Source organism: Grampus griseus (assembly GCF_964374135.1).
Source record: "Grampus griseus genome assembly, chromosome: 7".
NCBI classification, from domain to species: Eukaryota; Metazoa; Chordata; class Mammalia; order Artiodactyla; family Delphinidae; genus Grampus; species Grampus griseus.
This window is the reverse complement of record NC_139001.1, coordinates 38,135,974-38,155,759: the sequence shown is the minus strand read 5'-3', so window position 1 is coordinate 38,155,759 and position 19,786 is coordinate 38,135,974. Positions and strand designations below refer to the sequence as shown.

The 19,786-nt window shown below is 33.9% G+C and overlaps 1 protein-coding gene across 1 annotated transcript in view; it reads right to left on the bottom strand.

Moving 5' to 3' along the window:
• The window catches only part of PGAP1 (post-GPI attachment to proteins inositol deacylase 1), a 70,357-nt gene that overhangs the window by 9,467 nt on the left and 41,104 nt on the right, over positions 1-19,786 (bottom strand). The window contains exons 13-22 of the mRNA XM_082658110.1: positions 19,323-19,400; positions 15,406-15,481; positions 11,267-11,340; positions 11,109-11,160; positions 10,553-10,619; positions 10,030-10,138; positions 8,317-8,355; positions 4,779-4,872; positions 1,517-1,607; positions 503-700 (exon numbers count right to left, since the gene is read on the bottom strand). Coding sequence (XP_082514236.1) covers positions 503-700; positions 1,517-1,607; positions 4,779-4,872; positions 8,317-8,355; positions 10,030-10,138; positions 10,553-10,619; positions 11,109-11,160; positions 11,267-11,340; positions 15,406-15,481; positions 19,323-19,400 — 878 coding nt within the window. The remainder of the gene's footprint in view (positions 1-502; positions 701-1,516; positions 1,608-4,778; positions 4,873-8,316; positions 8,356-10,029; positions 10,139-10,552; positions 10,620-11,108; positions 11,161-11,266; positions 11,341-15,405; positions 15,482-19,322; positions 19,401-19,786) is intronic.

Below are 19,786 nucleotides of genomic sequence, written 5' to 3'. Positions count from 1 at the left end.
AACATGGCTGGTGAGGAAATGGAAACTAGATCACTGGTTTACCAAAAGCGCATACCAGCAACTTCAAACTGTCTTGGGATCATAATAAACCTCTAGGCAATGTTTTTGGAGCTCTTATACATTTCATCTAATCTGATCCTAAATATCAAGATTGGAGTCTCAGGTTTGATTGAAAATCAACATATAAAAGCATTGCCAGAGAAACACTTTGCCCTTGGAAAGATTTACAACAGTGAAATTTAAAAATACTTGTGTAATCTGTCCAACTTTTTTGATTAACTCTTGAGCACTATGGTCAAAATCAAATGTAGCATTTAACTTGAAATAAATGGTAACCTATGACAAAAACATAAGTTTGAACACTAACTCCATGTTTTGCTAGTTATACATTTTTCCTCAGAAATTATAGTTTAGTGAAAGCAAGTTAATTTTAAGGTTCCCTTTCAGAATACAGTTTTTTTCTTAGGAGCAATAAGAAAGGTTTTCGTCATTCATTCTTTACCTTTTCAAAGTCAGCCACAATGAAGAAAGGAGTCTCACAGATGTAGAAGAGAGTAGGCCACCCCAGTAGGCAGTACATGTTCCAAACAGAAAAAGAATCAAAGATACAAGGGGGAAACACATACTCTGACTAGTTAAAACGATGGCATCTAATTCTGGTAACAATAACATATCCCAAAATTCTTTAAACCATTTGTATCTGTGGATAAAAGAAAACATACAAAACATAAAAGCAAATAATACAATAAAAGCAAAAAAACCCCGACAACTCTCATTAAAGGATTTAATATTTGAAGTGTTTGACCATTCACTACAGTCCCCAGAGTACCATGATATTTCATTTATAATTATACTGAAAAAACAAACTTCAATTCCTGGTAGGGAACTACTGAGTCTAGTGATCTCCAAGGATCTGAGTCTCAAGTCTCAATGCAGCTTTACTGCTCTCATTGATCCTTGTAATGAAGTAATAACTGGTCTTTTTTTTAAGTTAGAAAGCCAATAGCTAGTTATAAAGACAGAAGAAAAGACATCTAAGTAATGGTTTTTAACCAAACAAAAACAAAAACAAAACCTGAATAAATTAAGAATGCGACGTTAAGTAGGGTAGAGAGATCTAAAATATACTTTGTATGGGAAGTAATAAAAAGTGTTCTGAGGCACTGTTTCACCAATATCCTACATTGCTTTGTGTCCATGAATCTGGGATACCCAAAGCTCATGTACCACATACATTCTTTTGAAAATGTTAAAGTCCTGGTATATTTATAGTCTAAGTTTAGACTGATATATGTGTATATATATATATTATATATATAAGTTCAATAATTACTTCTAAACTATTGAAGTAAATGTTGATGTACTTATTAGGCCTTTGCCTAAGAGAAAAAATCCATTTAATAAAACAAGCCAATTGCCTTATTTGTAGGGAAATTTATCCTTCATATTTGAGCCAAACATAATACTTTATATATAAAACAAAATTAAAATCATTATTACAGATAATAAAACTTACCCCAACAGAAACTTAACCATAATTACAAAAGGATCAACTTTGTATGGTTTGGCTTCTTTATCCAACATAGCAGCATATTCTAAGCAGTGACCTAGTGATTAAAAAAAAAATTATATGTAGTAGAGAATTCACAGTAATTAAGTATGAGACATATTATATGCTGCATTGTTTGTAAGAGCAACATATTTCATGTCATAGAAAGCAAGGGTCTTTATTACTACCACAGAGACTCTTCTCAAAAGATTAAAAATTACCCTAATTTGAAAGACAAATCAAAACTACAATGAGGTACCACCTCACACTGGTCAGAATGGCCATCATTAAAAACTCTACAAATAGCAAATGGTGGAGAGGATGTGGAGAAAAGGGAACCCTGCTACACTGTTGGTAGGATTGTAAATTGGTGCAGCCACTATGGGAAACAGTATGGAGGTTCCTCAAAAAACTAAAAAATAGAAATAACATATGATCCAGCAATCCCACTCCTGGGTATATATCCAGACAAAACTCTAATTCAAAAAGATACATGCACCCCTATGTTCATAGCAGCACTATTCACTATAGTCAAGATGTGGAAACAACCTAAATGTCCATCAACAGACGAATAGATAAAGATGTGGTACCTATATACAATGAGATATTAGCCATAAAAAAGAACAAAATAATGCCATTTGCAGTAATGTGGATGCAACTAGAGATTATCATACTAAGTGAAGTCAGTCAGAAAAAGAAAGACAAATATATGATAGCACTTATATGTGGAATCTAAAATATGACACAAATGAACCAATCTATGAAACAGAAACAGACTCATGGACATAGAGAACAGACTTGTGGTTACCAAGGGGGAGAGAGGGTTGGGGGAGGGATGGAGTGGGAGTTTGGGATTAGCACATTGAAGCTTTTATATATAGAATGGACAAACAACAAGGTCCTAATGTATAGCACAGAGAACTATATATCCTATGAAAAACCAAAATGGAAAAGAATATAAAAAAGAATGTATATATATATATGTATATGTGTGTGTGTGTGTGTGTGTGTGTGTGTATAACTGAATCACTTTGCTGTAGAGCAGAAGTTAACACATTATAAATCAACTATACATCAATTTTAAAAAGTTAAAAAAAAAATAAACATAAACCTACCATAAAAATTTACTCTAATTTACTGGTTCTCATACAAAAGTACATAGTCAATCATCATTTGTGAAACAAATTCAGGAAGCCAAGGCTATGGTTTTGTCATTTGTATTTTTATAAAGCTCCACAGGTGAGCTATTTTTTAAAAACTGTTTTACTGAGATATAATTCTTATAACTCAAAATTCATCCGTTTAAAGTGTATCCAATTCAGTGGTTTTTTGTATATTCATAGAGTGTGCATTAACAACCACAGTCAGTCTTAAAACATTTTCATTACTCCCAAAAGAAACTGTTCCCCTTAACTGTCACCTCCAATGCCTCCCCATTCCTAGGCAACCACTAATCTACTTTCTGTCTCTATAGATTGGCTTACTCTGAAGATTTCATAAAAATGGAATCATAAAATATGTGGTCCTTTGTGACTGGCTTCTTCAACTTAGCATATTTCCAAGATTCATCTATCTTGTAGCATTCAGCACATTATCTGTTCATCAGTTGACAGACATTTTGGTTGTTTCCACTTTTTGGCTATTATAAACAGTGTTTAGTGTGGATGTGTGTTTTCAGTTCTCTTGGGTCTATACCCAGGAGTTGCTGAGTCATATGGTAACTCTGTTTAACCTTTTGATGAACTGCCAGACTGCTTTCCAAAACAGCTATACCATTTTACATTCCCACTAACAGTATACAGAAGGTTGCAATTCTACAAATCCTCATTAACACTTGTTATTATCTGTCTTTTCTATTATAGCCATTCCAGTGATTTCTAATAAGCATCTTTGGTTCAGAACTACTTCTTTAATTGATTTGGGACACAATCCCATACTTAAGTCCTCTAGATTAACCAATATCATATATCTCCAGGGTCTCTGTGGACTATCTAGATATAAATCCCAAATGTTTGAAAATCAATTGTCAAGTCACTTAAAACTAAGAAGAATGAGGTGTCTCTTTTAAATTTCCAAAAATTATATTCAAGTATAGGAGATGTCATATTGCCAGAATAATCTTTTAATTAAAAGGTTGGATCTGAGCACATCACATTAAATGTTGCTTACTTCTTCCTGGAATATAATAGGTTAAATCAGGTTAAAATGAACACTAAAGGCAGACTTGAAATTGCAAAAAAGTCACTGAAAGGAAACGAGTAGCTGTGAAAGCATTTGGCACCATGGAAACGGTGGAGGGGATTTTGGACTGCTTTTGTATGTTTTGTCCCCACTCTCTTTCCCTCTTGCCTCCTCTGATTATCATTGTACAAGCCCAGCAAGTGTGTGAGGCTCCTGGGAAATTGTTCTAACTGCTATACTCTAGAGAAGGCTTTTTGTCCAATGTACTATACAGTCTATATTTTCTTCTCCAGATCCATGTTCTACCCTTTACTTTGAATTCTGGGAGGTTGACTTTTATGAACTGGCTTCTAGTTGGGTTCAGTGAATAAGCACTGGCAGATAGGAGGATAGAAGGAAATGAAGTTAGTGTATTTATTTCCCTGCCTTCTCCCTGCTGAGCCACATGCTGACAGTGGCCACAGCGTTTCTGTACCCAAGGCTAAGGTGCAGTACTGCTGCTCTCTCCTACAGCTCTCTAGGTTTGCTCCCTCCCTTGCCCTGATACCTAGGAGTATCAGATGGCTCTGTTGCTAATTTGGTATTTTATCATTTGTTGTTGGTTTCCCTTAACCCTATACATACCTTTGAAATAGTCCCTTCAATTAAACTCTTAATTATTCCATTCAGTGTACAAGACCTAAATGATACAGTTGATACAGCCCAAATATTACACTGAATGCCAACTATGTGCTTGGCCCTATGTCAGGCACCGGGAATAGAATGGAGGACAAAATCCCTGTCAACCAGCTTCTATCTCTTAAGAGATCCTCAGAACAGAGGGAATAAACTTTAGACACAAGGGTATAAAATGCAGAAAACAAGTAAGGAATTTTCTTGGTAATCTCTTAAAATTTAAGAGGATCTCAAACTCCTGTAACCTTGGGAGAGAAGGGTTGTGAAGTTTCAAGAAATAGATGTGTCTTCATTAGCTACACGTAGGATAAAAAAAGTAGTAATGAAGCACTGAGGAAGGAAGAGAGGGAGGGAGGAATAGAAACATTCTTACCTGTTGAGAAAAGAGAGTATAACTGTCCTCCATAAGCAAGAAGGATACTAGATATAACATAGGCAGGAAGAGCTCCACCATGAAATCTAACTACCTAGGAAACAGGCAAACCAATGGGCAACTTCTGAATGTTCATGTTAATGAAATAAATATACTTTCACATGAAATAAAAAAGTTTTTCACTTTATACATTTTCTGACATGACTAAAAGATATCTTGAGTAATGGGTATAAAAATTCTAGGCAAAATAAATGCTAAGAATATATCGCATATTAGAAACATGTTACCTGAATTTTTCATCAAAGGCATAATAGAGGCAATATATAATTGTGTAGCACATGCTACAAAATTTTTTACAAGGAATGTTTATTGAGCATTTAATATGTTCCAGGTATAATACTAAACATCTTATATGCATTATCTCATGCTCTCCTCCCCAAAATCCTTTCATATAGTTCTTATCCCTATTTTACAGATGAAGAAATTCAGGTACAGGGGGCCCAAGTAACTTGCACAATTAAGAGACAAGCGAGTTACTTACTTCCTTGTTACCTCTCTTCGCTCTTAACAGTAAGATAGGGACAATAATAGTACTTACCTTACAGGTGGTTTTAAGGATTTAAACATGTTCATTTGTGTAAAGCATTTAGAATATGAACTTGAACATGATAAACTATCAAAAATATGAGCTGCTATTATTAGGCTTTTATGTCCTTCACCATCTTTGGAAATCTTGTGGAATGGAATTTAACTCAAAGCCTAAGTTCATAACCATTATGTTATAGCACCTCAAGTCATTCTATCAGCTGATCCAATCTCCTTAAAAAACATACATATAACAAAAACATAGTGTAAGTTCTTCTTTTAATGTTAAAGTCTTAAAAGGAAATTACTTTAAAGCATGTTGTTCTCCAATCCACAGAATTTTTTTAAAAAATGTACAGACTCCCCTGTCAATCTAATGAAAACTAGGGAAATGAATGCTTCCACAAAATGTTAAGTAAAATTTCAGCAGGTTCAAGGCCTCCCTGAAGCTCTTCTGTGGATTCCCAGATTAAAATTGATAAGACTCAAAAAACATAAAGCTCATACTCATGACTTATAGTTTGTAGCTTTGAGTGAAAGGAGAGGAGAGTTGAGTGAAAGGGAAAAGGTCATTTTCCTACCTATTACTAAATGATGCTCACTGCCTGCTAATGACATGCTAGGAAATATACAGCATACTTTAGTTATTCAGTGTGTTGGAAAGATAGTTAAGTAGCATAACAGGCTCAGAGTTGTACTCCTGAGTTCAGACTACAGCTTTGCCTTTCACTAGCTCTTAGGCAACTTATTTTACCCCTCCTTCTCCCTAGGCCCTTATCAGTAAAATGGAGTTAAATAGCACTATCTCACAGGGAGTTTGAGGCTTAAATGTATTCATTTGTGTAAATCATTTGGAATAGTAACTGGCACAAGTAGGTGATCAGAAAATGTTCACTGTTATTATTAACCTTTAATGCTCTTCACTGTTTTCAGAAATCTTGTAAGAGGTCCTACATAAAATTTCTTTTTAACGACTGAGTGTCATTGTTATGAGTAGTAAACATGATACTGGGCCACAGATACAACAATCAACAACCATAAACTGGCCTCCATGGGTCATATTCAAATTGTATATGTGCTTCATTTGGTTTAGTATTTGGCATAGTATTTCTTTACATTTTGAATTAGATGCCAACGTTGAAAAATTAAAATATTTTATCTAAAAATTCAGATTTCTAGTTTCTCTTAAAATCTAAAGATTGGGCAACACTGGGCTTCATTCCTACATGGAAATGATTTATTAAGAGTTTAAATAATTCTCTTGAGAAAGCAACTTTCAGTTTATTTTCTGTCCTCTCTTTCATAAGAGTAGACTAAACAATATGTAAGTATATTTTCCTCTTTCCTTTTTTTAAAAAAAAATTAATTTTATGAAAAAGTTATCTAATCAAAGTCTAAAGATTCTCCTAAGTGGTTTCTCTTTAGTCCTCTTTCCAGTCTTCTTTGACTGAATCAGTTAACACTGAAAATACGTATGATTTTTAAAAGACAAATAAGATATACAAAACCGAATTCATTCTCCTACTGTTCTCAAGCTAAATTTTGAAACAAACGTGAAGGAAGAGCATCTTATATCATTGCAAACATTTGAGGACTTAACTCAATTGCCATGAATTCTTCAACATTTAAAAAAGTACCTACCTCTGATCCTGCAACATCCACACATCATCATTTTTTAGAAAAATTTCCATGTCTAAACAAGACTATTAGTCTAGGTTTTTTTGGTGTACATATAATTACACCTGATTATACAGTATCAAGCAAACTTGACTTTTCTTGTCACTAATCTGAATTATGAGCCCCAGGGATGATATGGATAAGAGAGTGTGTTATATCCTCAGCCATACCACCATGTACAGTGACATACTAAAAATACTATAGCATGAATTCTTCCCTTTTATTCCAAGATACAATTTTTCTTAATAATTGATCTCTTAACATTTTAGAGTATTTATTATAACTATCCATGATGCTATTTTCCAACTTACACTAACATTTAATCTTCTCTTTCTAATGTAGCACAAAATTTTTATGTATTAGCTTAGAATTTTCTAATGTTCACAAATTTAATAATAATCACAATCTAGTTCTTACCAGGTTGTTTTCAGGATCAAATGAGATAACATACATAAAAAGTTTGTTATTTACTTTTAACTTGTGAGTTTTATTATAATTATAGAATTAAATGACTTAAAAATTCTGCTATGCCTAGACTGCAAAACATAACAAAAAAAAAAAAGTGAAAGTAATAAAAGACACAATAAAATTTTTAGTGAATTTTAAAACTATAATTTCTCTGACTAATCAGTATTATCTATTTATGTCCAGATTGCACAATTCTGCAAATTATAATGATGTTGAATAATAATATAGTAGTTCTACAACTTGATAAATTATTTTTGTAACACTATTTGCCTATGAATTTAAGATACTCCCCAAATGAATTTAACCTATTTCAGCATGTTTATTTTTAATATAATTTACTTTTATCTTTTACAAACTGAGCTTGCACAACATAAAAAGTTCTTGGAAAAAGCTCATTTATATGACAGAGCCCACAGATTTTATTGGATTATGAATTACAGCATCATATGAGCAACATGAAATCTTAATATGATATCCATTTAGCCAAAAATATTAATTTTCTTGAAAATCAGGAATCAACTTTCATTTTTAGGAAGTATCAAACATGAAAGCATCACCTTAAAGCCAGGGGTGGCCAACTATGGCCTGTATGCCAAGAATGGTTTTCAGATTTTATTAACGTGAGAAAAAGAAGAAAAAAGGAGAAAGAAGAAAAAAGAAGTAGCTGCAGTAGTGGCAGCAGTGGCAAGAGACTATATATGGTCTGCTGAAATACTAATATCTGGTGCTTTACAGAAAACGTTTACAACCCCTGCCTTACAGTTTCTATTCACAAGGCAATAAATAATCGACAAGGAGTCTCTCTTACCTGTCCAAGTATTTGTGAAAAGGAAGTCTTAACTGTCACCTAGTTTAAAACAATTATTAAAAAAAGGTTATTTTCCCTAAACTCTAGTTCACATTTTATTAAACTGAGCACTAAGCATAATCATTAATTTTTTTATAATGATGAACCTAAAGGTGCTCAAGATCTTCAAAGAATTCTCTGAACCATCAACATTTAATTTGTATCAACTATGGTTTTGCTGTTCAATATTTTTTCTGTAATCTAATTCTTTCCCAATTGGATGAATGCTATGATACGTGGTATCATATGATACTGTGATACGTGGTAACCCTTTACTAACTAGAATATTTAATTAATCAGAATATCTTATTACCAGATCATACAAGCTAAAGGAATTTATTGAATGATTGAGTCAGAAACTATACGTATGTTTGCTGAAAAATTAAGCACAAATTGATCAACTTACTTATGTAACTCGTACTTTAAAATCTCAAACTTGCAATCATATGGTACTAAATATAGTTAAGCTAAACCACTTCTGAGTAAATTTCATAAAAATAGGTTTCATATGATATAATACCAGGAACAAACAGATCCCATGTAATAAAATTTGAGCCAAGATAACATTTTAAAAAGAAATTCATCATTAATTATCTCTGTCATAAATATACCTCTTTTGATATTAGGAAGTCTGGAAAAAGGAAATTCATCTTTCATAGAGAAGTTGTAAAATAACTATAGTTTGTCAATACATGGACTTTAAAAAAAATAAAGTATTTGTAAAAATATGGACATTAAGAGAATGTGCAGTACAGCCAAATTACTAACACAATTCTTTCTATCTCTATAGTAATATTAGAAATATGAAGGCACAAGCTGAAAACCATTATATCCCTGCAAAATCCTTCAATGCTAGAAACAGAAAGCAAGATATCAGCGCATTAATAAATTCCATGAAATCTAAAATAACTCATAATATGGGTCAAACTGAAGCTTGTAGGACAGATTATATTCACTTGACCTACCAATTCTAGTTTACCCTAAGAAAGTTAGCTCTAATAAAGAATCCAAATTAAAGCAACTGAGTAGAAATAAGATATTTCACATAAACCAAAACCACCATTGAAATATATACTTCAAGCACTTAAATCTGGAATCCTTAGAAGTTGGTATGTTCTTATACAAAGAGGAACTCTTTTAGTTCATGAATCTATATGTAAATAAAATGTTACTGTTGAGTCCATTTCCCTTCTCTCAGTGCAGAGATCTACTGTGATTGTAAAACAAACCCAACAGGTACTAAACTGCACATATTAATGATTAATAGAGCTTAAAATAATGAGTGAAAATAAGATCCTTAAGCTTATCCAGTAGTGCTGGAGAATATATATCATGCCAGTTACTGCAGTATAGCCATGTCAGCTGATTTCATGAAGTTCTTCAATTTATAGAGGATCCTGGACTTGGGCTTCCAAACTGAGAAGGTTAATCTGCAGTCTCAATTTGTATTTTATTTTCTATTACTTATTAAGATACATACTTTCAATGGTCCAGCTAAGGAAATACTGAGGTGGTGCTAACAGGCAAAATGGAGACTATTTAAAGTATCATAAGTAACTAACTCTCTCATATTAATTGGCTTTCGCATCACCATATATCTGAGGCAAATATAAAAATATATTTCCAGTTTATTCTATAACTAAATCCTAAAAACTAAGCAAACATATAACTTACCTCATATTGACAGTCTGATGATGTATACATTTTTAATAATGCTACATGGCTGTCATTTTCTGGTTGAGCAATATGGAGTTTCACAGAAATTTCTGTGGAAGATGGAACCCTGAAAAGATAAACATCAGTTCTCAAATACAAAATGCTGTGAAATAACCATGGCTAAGTCAATCCTCAGCACAACACAGTGAAATAACGTAAGGAGGCTAGATGCCACACATGTTACTATGGATTGACACTTTTCCAGTCGTATCACAGCTCCTTCTAGGACACAGAAATTGGGGGAGAGGGTGGAAAGGGGTTCATGTCAAATTCTAGATCGCTTAAATAAGAATACTATATGGTATCTTATAATATTATATTATCTTATGGGCACAATGTTACATAAAGGATACCTACATTTTACTAAGAGGCCCTGTAATAATTTCTCTAAAATTTTATTATGATTTAAATAAACAGACTAAGTAGAATATGTATTATTCAAAAACAACGAAGTTTAAGGTAAATTCTTTCATATACTTACTGTGCAATGGTTAGTGAATCTTCATAAGACCAGGGAATATGAAGTTTATAGATACTAGTAATTTCTTCTGTGGAAACATAAAGGAAATATGTATTACTAACCTTATGTTACTAAGGTTACTACTATAATACCTAACTATTTACACAATACTCATTTCATTAAAAAATAATCAGTAAGAGTTATATCACACAATAAATTATGGAGAATTACTTAATAATAATGTTTAATTAGACCTACAACAAGATATTAGAGCATATGGGAAGTATAAGAAACTGGAAAAACATTAAACAGCTAAATCTCAATTACTACTACAATAAAACAGCAAGATATACAGTATTTTTAAAACGTGGATATTTAAACTGAAACAGACGAAGATGCTTACTGTTAAGAAAGGGTCTATGTTAAATCCATTTGGAAATATAAACAGCTTTTCTATTATCATATATTTAATATTAATTTACATAAAATATATGGAAAAATAAGTATTACAGAAAATTCAAGTGAAGACCTAATGATTCTTCAAATGACAATACTATTTTTTTAGAAATACACTTACCTTTCACTCCTGAGCACTTGCTTACCACGTTGACTTTAAAAGCTTGGTATATCTAATAGAGTTTGACCACAAAAATTTAAAAAAAACAAGTTTATAAGCTTGTTTAACTAAACAGTAAAGTAAAATCAAGTCCTGTTATTGTCAAGATAATTAATTACCTGTCCAAAGTTCAGAAGCTCTATATTATAGAACAGGCCACTTGTATTTAATATCACTTTCCTTGAAGACAACCCTATTGAATTAAAAGTACTGTATTACTTAGAATACCAAAAAAAATTTTTTTTAAGTACAAAAGTACTGACTACTTAAACAATGTCTAAAATAATGCCAACAGATTTTTAACATTAGAAAATTGTTTATAGGTTCTTGCTTTCAGTATGGAGGAGTGAACTCCTAAAAATCCAATCTTTCTTCAATAAATTTTGAACAAAGCATAACATTTATAATGACTTTCAATGACATTTATGTGTTTTAAAAAATCACTACATAGTTCCAATTTCAAAAAAGTATGCTTTCTTGGTAGTTTTTTTTTTTTTTTTTAACATTTTAATAAAATTTTAAAAATCGCATCCACTTACATGTGAATGCCTTTGGATAAGAATATGCAAATGCAAGTGTTCAGATGCTTCTTTGAAAAGAGAAAACAATAAGACAAACCTCCACTGTGCAATAGACAGAAAAGGCTTGAAATATTTTACCAAGTATATCACTGAAATTCTATTAATTAAAAAATAAATACTGTATGATGTTAAGATTCTGTCAGTCACATTTAGCACCAGTTAAAACACATAACCAGTTTTTTCATAATGTTGCATTATCATAACTATATTATAGGATGTATACTTGGAGTTAAGAAAAAAAAGACTTAGGAAATTTTATCAACATGTAAACAAATTTGCTAAGTACAAGGTGTACCATTAATCTGTGATTAATAAATCACTTTTAAAACACAATGCTAACTTATACATTCAACTACAAACCATTTTAATAAATACCTAATGTAACCAATATTTTAAAATACAGCACTGAATTTAAGGCACCTCAAAATGAATAGGAGAAAAACTAGTAAATATGAGGTATACTTCACATTCTACTTAATCTAATTTAAAATACCATTCACTGTGGTACCCTTCTTCACAAGTAAGATGGTCTAACTTTTGGGTGTTTAAAAAATTCTAACAGGAGGTAAGAAATAATTTAACATTTTGCTTTCCACTATGGCAAAAGGGAAATCAGAAGCTGAACACTTTACTAATTAAAAAAAAAATGTTTTTAGCCTGACTCACACCTTGAAGATTTTAGAAAGAACATCATTATTAAAATGTTGGGGCTTCCCTGGTGGCGCAGTGGTTGAGAGTCCGCCTGCCGATGCAGGGGACGCGGGTTCGTGCCCCGGTCCGGGAGGATCCCGTGTGCCGCGGAGCGGCTGGGCCCGTGAGCCATGGCCGCTGAGCCTGCGCGTCCGGAGCCTGTGCTCCGCAACGGGAGAGGCCACACAGTGAGAGGCCCGCGTACCGCAAAAAAAAACAAAAACAAAAACAAAAACAAAATGTTGATAGGCCCATTTGGAAGATTGTTTAACATCAACAAATAAGCCACAAGTGTTCGATTGTGTTATAATTTAAAATGTGAGACATTCACCAGTAATCAAAGCATAAACTTCCCTGAATGTTCTCACTTTTAAAACAGTTCAAGTCTTAATTTATTATTAAATCTAAGATATCAAAAGTATTGGTGGACATCAGTTACATACTATTGTCAGAGTATATTTTAGCAACAATAAAATTTTCATTTTGTCACCTGAAGAAATCAAGACCCATTTTTCTTTTAATAGGTTAACGTTAAAATTGCTTAGCATATTCCAGAAGCACCTATATCAATTATGTCTAGAAAAGCAGTTTCCTATCATTATACAGTATTAATCAGTTTAGCTGAGCATAAATTAAAACAAGGAGAATTTGCCTCTATGAACATGGAATTGAATATGGTATGTGTAATCATGGAGTCACAATTACAAAAATTTGAGCTAGGGAGGGTAGATCTCTTATTTTATAAGCTTGCTATTTTTTTTTTTTAATTTATTTTATTTATTTATTTATTTTTGGCTGCATTGGGTCTTCGTTGCTGCGCGCGGGCTTTCTCTAGTTGCGGCGAGCGGGGGCTACTCTTCATTGCTGTGCGGGGGCTTCTCATTGCGGTGGCTTCTCTTGTTGCAGGGCACAGGCTCTAGGCTCCCGGGCTTCAGTCATTGCGGCATGAGGGCTCAGTAGTTGTGGCGCACGGGCTTAGTTGCTCCGTGGCATGTGGAATCTTCCCAGACCAGGGCTTGAACCCGTGTCCCCTTCATTGGCAGGCGGATTCTCAACCACTGCGCCACCAGGGAAGTCCAAGCTTGCTATTTTTAATGAGGTAGGTGGTTTAGAGTTGTCATTTCTGTATTGTTCTGTGTATTCTTCAACCAAAAAAAAAAAAAAAAGGTGGGGGAGGGATAAAAATCTTAAAGGAAGTTTCCTCTCTCAAGTAACAGATTTTTTTCACGAATGGAATACAAAAGAAAAATATTGAAAAAATTGGGCATGCCAAAAGAGCACAAGAGCTCCCAACATCCAAAGCTGAAGCAACTTAAGCCAAAAAAAAAAAGTAACAATAATATTCCATTATATCCCAATAAATAAAATAAATATCCATAAGTCCATAGTGACAAAAATAAAAAATGAATAAATGGGGGAAAAGGGACAACTTTCCCTTAGGAAGAATTCCAATAATTATAGAATGCCAGTAATAATTGCTTCAGACTAGATAAACCAATGGATGCTAAAATTAGTGGGTTTTGAAGAAAAACAGGACACTTACACATTCTCAAAGTATCTCCCCCAAGATATTTATTAATCACAAAGAGAAAAGCAAAGCAGTAACTTTACAGTGGAGAAACCTGGCAGACAACACATTAACCAAGAAGTGATCAAGGTCCACATCATTAGTAATTAGACACAGTAACATCATGTATCCTCTGATATGATACACTGAGAAGTTCACATTGCTCCTGTGATATTCTTGCCCAAAATGCATAACCTCAATCTAATTATAAGAAAGCATTAGACAAAGCCAAATAGAGAGATATTCTATAAAATAACTGGCCAATACTCTTCAAGGGCCTCAAAGTTATAAAAGACAAAGGAAGACTGAGGAACTATCAAAGATCAGAGGAAACTAGGGAGACATGACAACTAAATGCAATATGGGAACCTGGAGAACACTGGTGGAAAATCCAATGAAAACCAAATAAAACTGTAGTTAACAGTATTGTACCAGTGCTAATTTCTTAGTTTTGACAATTTTATCGTTTATGTTAAGGTGAATGAGAGCTATGTGGGAACTCTACTCTTTCTGTGATTTTTCTGTAAGTCTAAAATTATTTCAAAATAAAATTTAAAGGAATAGTTATGTGTATGTTACCACAAAAAAAAAAAAAAGGGAAATATTTAGAGCAATCTTGAAACCTTCAGACGGCAGGTAGTAATTTATATCTTAGAATAAACCTTTTATAAAAAGGGCCTATATGTAGTATAAGTTCATGTGAAAACACATACACACAGACAGTTACCTGCAAATGTATATGATCATGGATAAGTTTATTTTAAAGTTCATTTCTGGGACTTCTCTCATGGTCCAGGGCTAAAGAATCCGCCTTACAACATAGGGGACGTGGGTTCGATTCCTGGTCAGGGAACTAAGATCCCACATGCCGTGGAGCAACTAAGCCCGCGCACCACAACTGCTGAGCTCACATGCCTCAACTGGAGAGCACACATGCTGCAAACTACAGAGCCCACACACTCCGGAACCTGTGCGCCACAGCTACAGAGCCCACGTGCCCTGGAGCCTGCACACCACAACTAGAGAGAGAAAACCCATACGTCACAACTAGAAGACCGTGTACCACAACGAAGAGCCTGGGCGCCGCAATGAAAGATCCTGCGTGCCTCAACGAAGATCCTGTGTGCTGCAACTAAGACCCAACGTGGCCAAAAATAAATGAAATAAATAAATAATAAATATTTAAATAAATAAATAAAGTCTATTAAAAAAATAAGGTTCATTTCTCAGAAAATGATTGCTGGCCTACTTAAAAATCAAACCACTAAGCCATATCACGTGGTTATTCTAAGAACTACACTTGAAATACACAAAAACACTTAATGTTAGGGCTCTGCATTATTGCAACTAACTGGCAAAATAAATCAACACTCTTAAAAATAGAAGCAATTCTTAAGATTTCCAAAATCAAAGTACTTACCAAAGGAAAAAAGATGAGTTACAGGAAGCTGTATGGATCTTGTCTCTTTTTTAAAGAATTCACAATCTACAACAAACTGGAATATAAAACATTGATTTATTAGGAAAAAATAGAATTAAATTTATAGTAAAATATCTTCACTTGATATCTGAGTAGAAAACAAAAATCTATAAACTTCAGTTTTGAAGAAGGTATTATTTATTATCTATTACACTCTAACCCTGGTTATATTTAGGGGGCATGAATTCCTCAAGGAGAGATGCTAAGCTAAGAGAATTTGGTGACAAAGCTTAACTTAATAGATAAATTATTAGAGGGTCATTTCTGTAAGAGCAGATGTACAGCAAAGTTTTCTTGCAGCTAGTTTTAGGTGTTTATAGAAGAGGGACCATAAACGATGGATCAAAGCATTAAGAGCCAAGATTAACTCAAGATAATTAAGAATTTAGGTAATATATCTCTGAATTCTTTCATACTCAAAAAGAAATGTGATTTTGTTACATCTTTTCAAAAATTGCATATTTAGTATGCTTCAGCAGTCTAATTAGACTACAAAAGGCTTTTGGAGACGTACTGCCATTCATCTACAGATGGCTAATGTTATTCATGTAAGATTATTTCAGGCTAAACAGAGATTATAATAAATGGCAAAGAGATTCACTATGTACAAAGGAAAAAAAAACACTATCTCAAAAAAAGTGAACCTAAAATGTGACATCTGCATCACTGCAATCTCTGTAATGGCATTTCTTATCTAATAACATTTCTACAGTGGCATAACAAACCTTGCTCTCAGCTGTCTACAATAAAAACAGTTTCATTAAAATCATTTCCACAATCCAACCAAATTACTCTGATCTATTTATATGAGCTGAGGAAGAAATTAATCCGATGCCTAACTGTAGCTAGCAAGTAGTTTGCTGTCTACAATAAGTGGAAAGTCAGTGGGGTCTATCCTAGGCTTTTCCAGTAACTACACCTTGGATTGTATTTTAAGCTGTGTTACGTTGTTTGCCTCTTGGGTGGAGTTTTGACTGTTTTTGAAAATGAAAAACAGATGAGGGAAAATGAGAATGTACACACACGAGGGAATAAAAGAAAAAAACTAAGGGGCTCTGCTTTTATTTTTCCCTCTTTAATTAGAAGGCAAAGAACACTGTCAGATATTTTCACTACAGAAAACAGCTGTTATAGAGAAATCATTTATTCAACAGGATAATTCATTATATTTTTACAAGTATCTTTGGGTGACACATTGCCTGAGACAGGGAAGCAATTTTAAATCACTTTAACAGGTATTTAAAATAATACAACTTTTATTATTGCTTTAAAAATTTGGCCATTTCTTTATGGAATAAACCCTTACCCAAAAAAGAAAGAATTCAAGAGTCTGTCTCTGAAATATACAATGTAAGTAAATTTCTAATGGACTTAATTATTTTGTTTTCCGTCATCAAAAAATGCAAGTAATTCCACATTTACACTTGGAAAACTATATTAAGATGACTAGTTGACTTAAGAAAATTTTGAACTGCCTATTTAAATATATGTATCCTGGGCTTCCCTGGTGGCGCAGTGGTTGAGAGTCCGCCTGCCAATGCAGGGGACGCGGGTTCGTGCCCCGGTCCGGGAGGATCCCACATGCCGCGGAGCGGCTGGGCCCGTGAGCCATGGCCACTGAGCCTGTGTGTCCGGAGCCTGTGCTCTGCAACGGGAGAGGCCACAATGGTGGGGGGTCCGCGTGCCGCAGGAAAAAAAAAAATATATATATATATATATTTAAATATATGTATCCTTCTGATGATGGGCTATAACAGACACATAAAAATTATGAAAGGCCTAAGTTACCATCCTTGTGAGATTGGGTATGCAACACTAGAGTCAGCAGTGTTACTTTCCAAAGAGCGTTAAGACACATTAAGTATTTATTAGGCCACTAAGACTGGCTATTTGCGAAACGCTCATTAATTTCTTGGAATAACCAAGGAAGCCCTTTCCAAGTTTGGGAAGATGTTAAATTCATTCAAAACCAACTTACCTGAAAGAAAAACCCTTAAAGAGAGCTTTTAGTATTGAAGATGCTGAATTACCTCTCACCTGAGCTAAGCAAAACAAAACAATGAATCCATTACAAGGTACTCGTGAGACTCAATCTTTGAGACTTCTCCTAACTACATCCCCTTTTCTTTTTTCCTTTAAATTTTCCTATGATATTGGCCCCAAATCTCATTAACCTTCTCATTCAAGAAACACTTTTCTGAGCATTTATGTGGTAGTCACTAAAGGTTGAGGATGCAAAGTAGAGTAAAACCTATCTGGTCCTTACTCTGAATGAATTCATACTATGGTGATGGCAATAAAGACATAAACAAATAAATTATAACTCGGTATAATATAGTCCTCAAAGAAGTTATAAACAAAATATCCTGGGAATAAGTAAGAGGTTACTGGAGTAGTCTAGAAAAGGAAAACAAGGGACACTTCTGCTAGATCTTGAAGGGTAAGTTTGCTGGGTGAAATGTGGAAAGGGGAGTAGAGGGTCTTTTACCTCCATCTTCTTTCCCTGCCTACTTCTCTCAAAAATCACCATCCTTTTATTTCTACTCCCACTTCACTAGTACAAGCTTTCATAATCCTATATGAGGTGCCTGTTCTCTCTTTTTCTAATCTATCCTATACCATAAATAGATTCATTTTCCAAAATAAATAGCTCTGATCCCATTACTACTATGGTGAAAAATCTTTCACTTCTCTACTGACTCCTGAATTCTATAAAGTCCTGAATCTTCCAATCAAGGCCCTCCAGAATATGGCCATTAACTACTTTTCCAGACTTTTCTTCCACTACTATTCTACCCATGGTAGCCATCCTTTTAAAACTACTATTTACTTATTCACTATTTTCCAAACGTACTCTACACTGTCCATGTTTGGATCTTACTATTTCTTTGTCTCAACAGTGCTGTTTATTGTAACTTTCTGCAATGATGTTACTATTGAGCATCTGGAATGTGGCTAATACAACTAAGGAACTGAATTTTTACTTTAATTTTAATTAATTTAAATTTAAATCGCTACATGTGCTAGTGGCTCCTATATTAGATATCCCAGGTCTAGAATATTCATTCTACCTATAAAAACCCTAACTATCCTTTAAGGCAATTTTAAATATCACCTCATAATAATGCCTTTTTTTATTTCATCAATCAGAGATATCTCCCCCTTTAACACTTTTCATGGATTTGCTATATTCTGATTTGTTTTATACATTTTGGATAACTCTTTCATTCTCACCCTTTCCCTGGCCACCAAATATATTTCTCTCCCGCTGCCCAACAGTACGTAGCTTTTTGAGAACAGGGTTCATGTCTTTCTCATTTGTGTGCCTCCTATAATTCCTGGCACATAGTCTTGCACATAAAAGAGTACTCAATAATTAACAGATTTGGGGGCTTCCCTGGTGGTGCAGTGGTTGAGAGTCCGCCTGCCGATGCAGGGGACACGGGTTTGTGCCCCGGTCCGGGAAGATCCCACATGCCGCAGAGCGGCTGGGCCCGTGAGCCATGGCCGCCGAGTCTGCGCGTCCGGAGCCTGTGCTCCACAAGGGGAGAGGCCACAACAGTGAGAGGCCCGCATACCGCAAAAACAAAAACAAAAAGAAAAACAAATAATTAACAGATTTTGAAAGACTGATAAAGTAGAACTAATTCCCACTTGAAACAAAGAGACTTGGATTTATTCTGCTTAGTTCAAGTTAGAGTAGATGATCCTAATGCTTTAAACAGTCTTAGGTGGATCACCAACCTGGCCACTGTTTCAGATGAGCCCTAAGCAGAAGAATTCATCACAAAATAATTTTAAATATTTAGCATGAGTATCCCAAAACATTCTGAAAACAACCTTAATTTGTTTGTTACCTTACTTCCATGAATAGATGGTACATAAACAACAAGATGAGACAAAGATGGATAGTCTTGAAGTCTTAACGTCAGAGACTAAAAAAGGATGAAAAAAAGCTGATTTTATTTCTCAGGATATATAGAGCTTAAAGCATGTTAAAAGAAAGATAAATTACAAACATTTATTTCTTACCTAGTAAGTCATGAAAAAACTGACTTCAAACTTTATGCTCAGTACTTCATAAAATGCCCATGTTTACATTTTCAGGTCAATAAGCCTGCTGAAGGTCAAATTTCTAATAATTATGTAAATATGGACTGCCAAAAATATTCCTTGAACTGTATCCCTTCATGTAAGATAAATGACATTTAACATTAAATTTAATTATTTTACGTAACTATTTCCAGATTTGATGTTTCTTACAATTTGTCTACTTGTTTTGTATAATGTTACAGTATGATTTCTAGTTATCTTGGTAGTA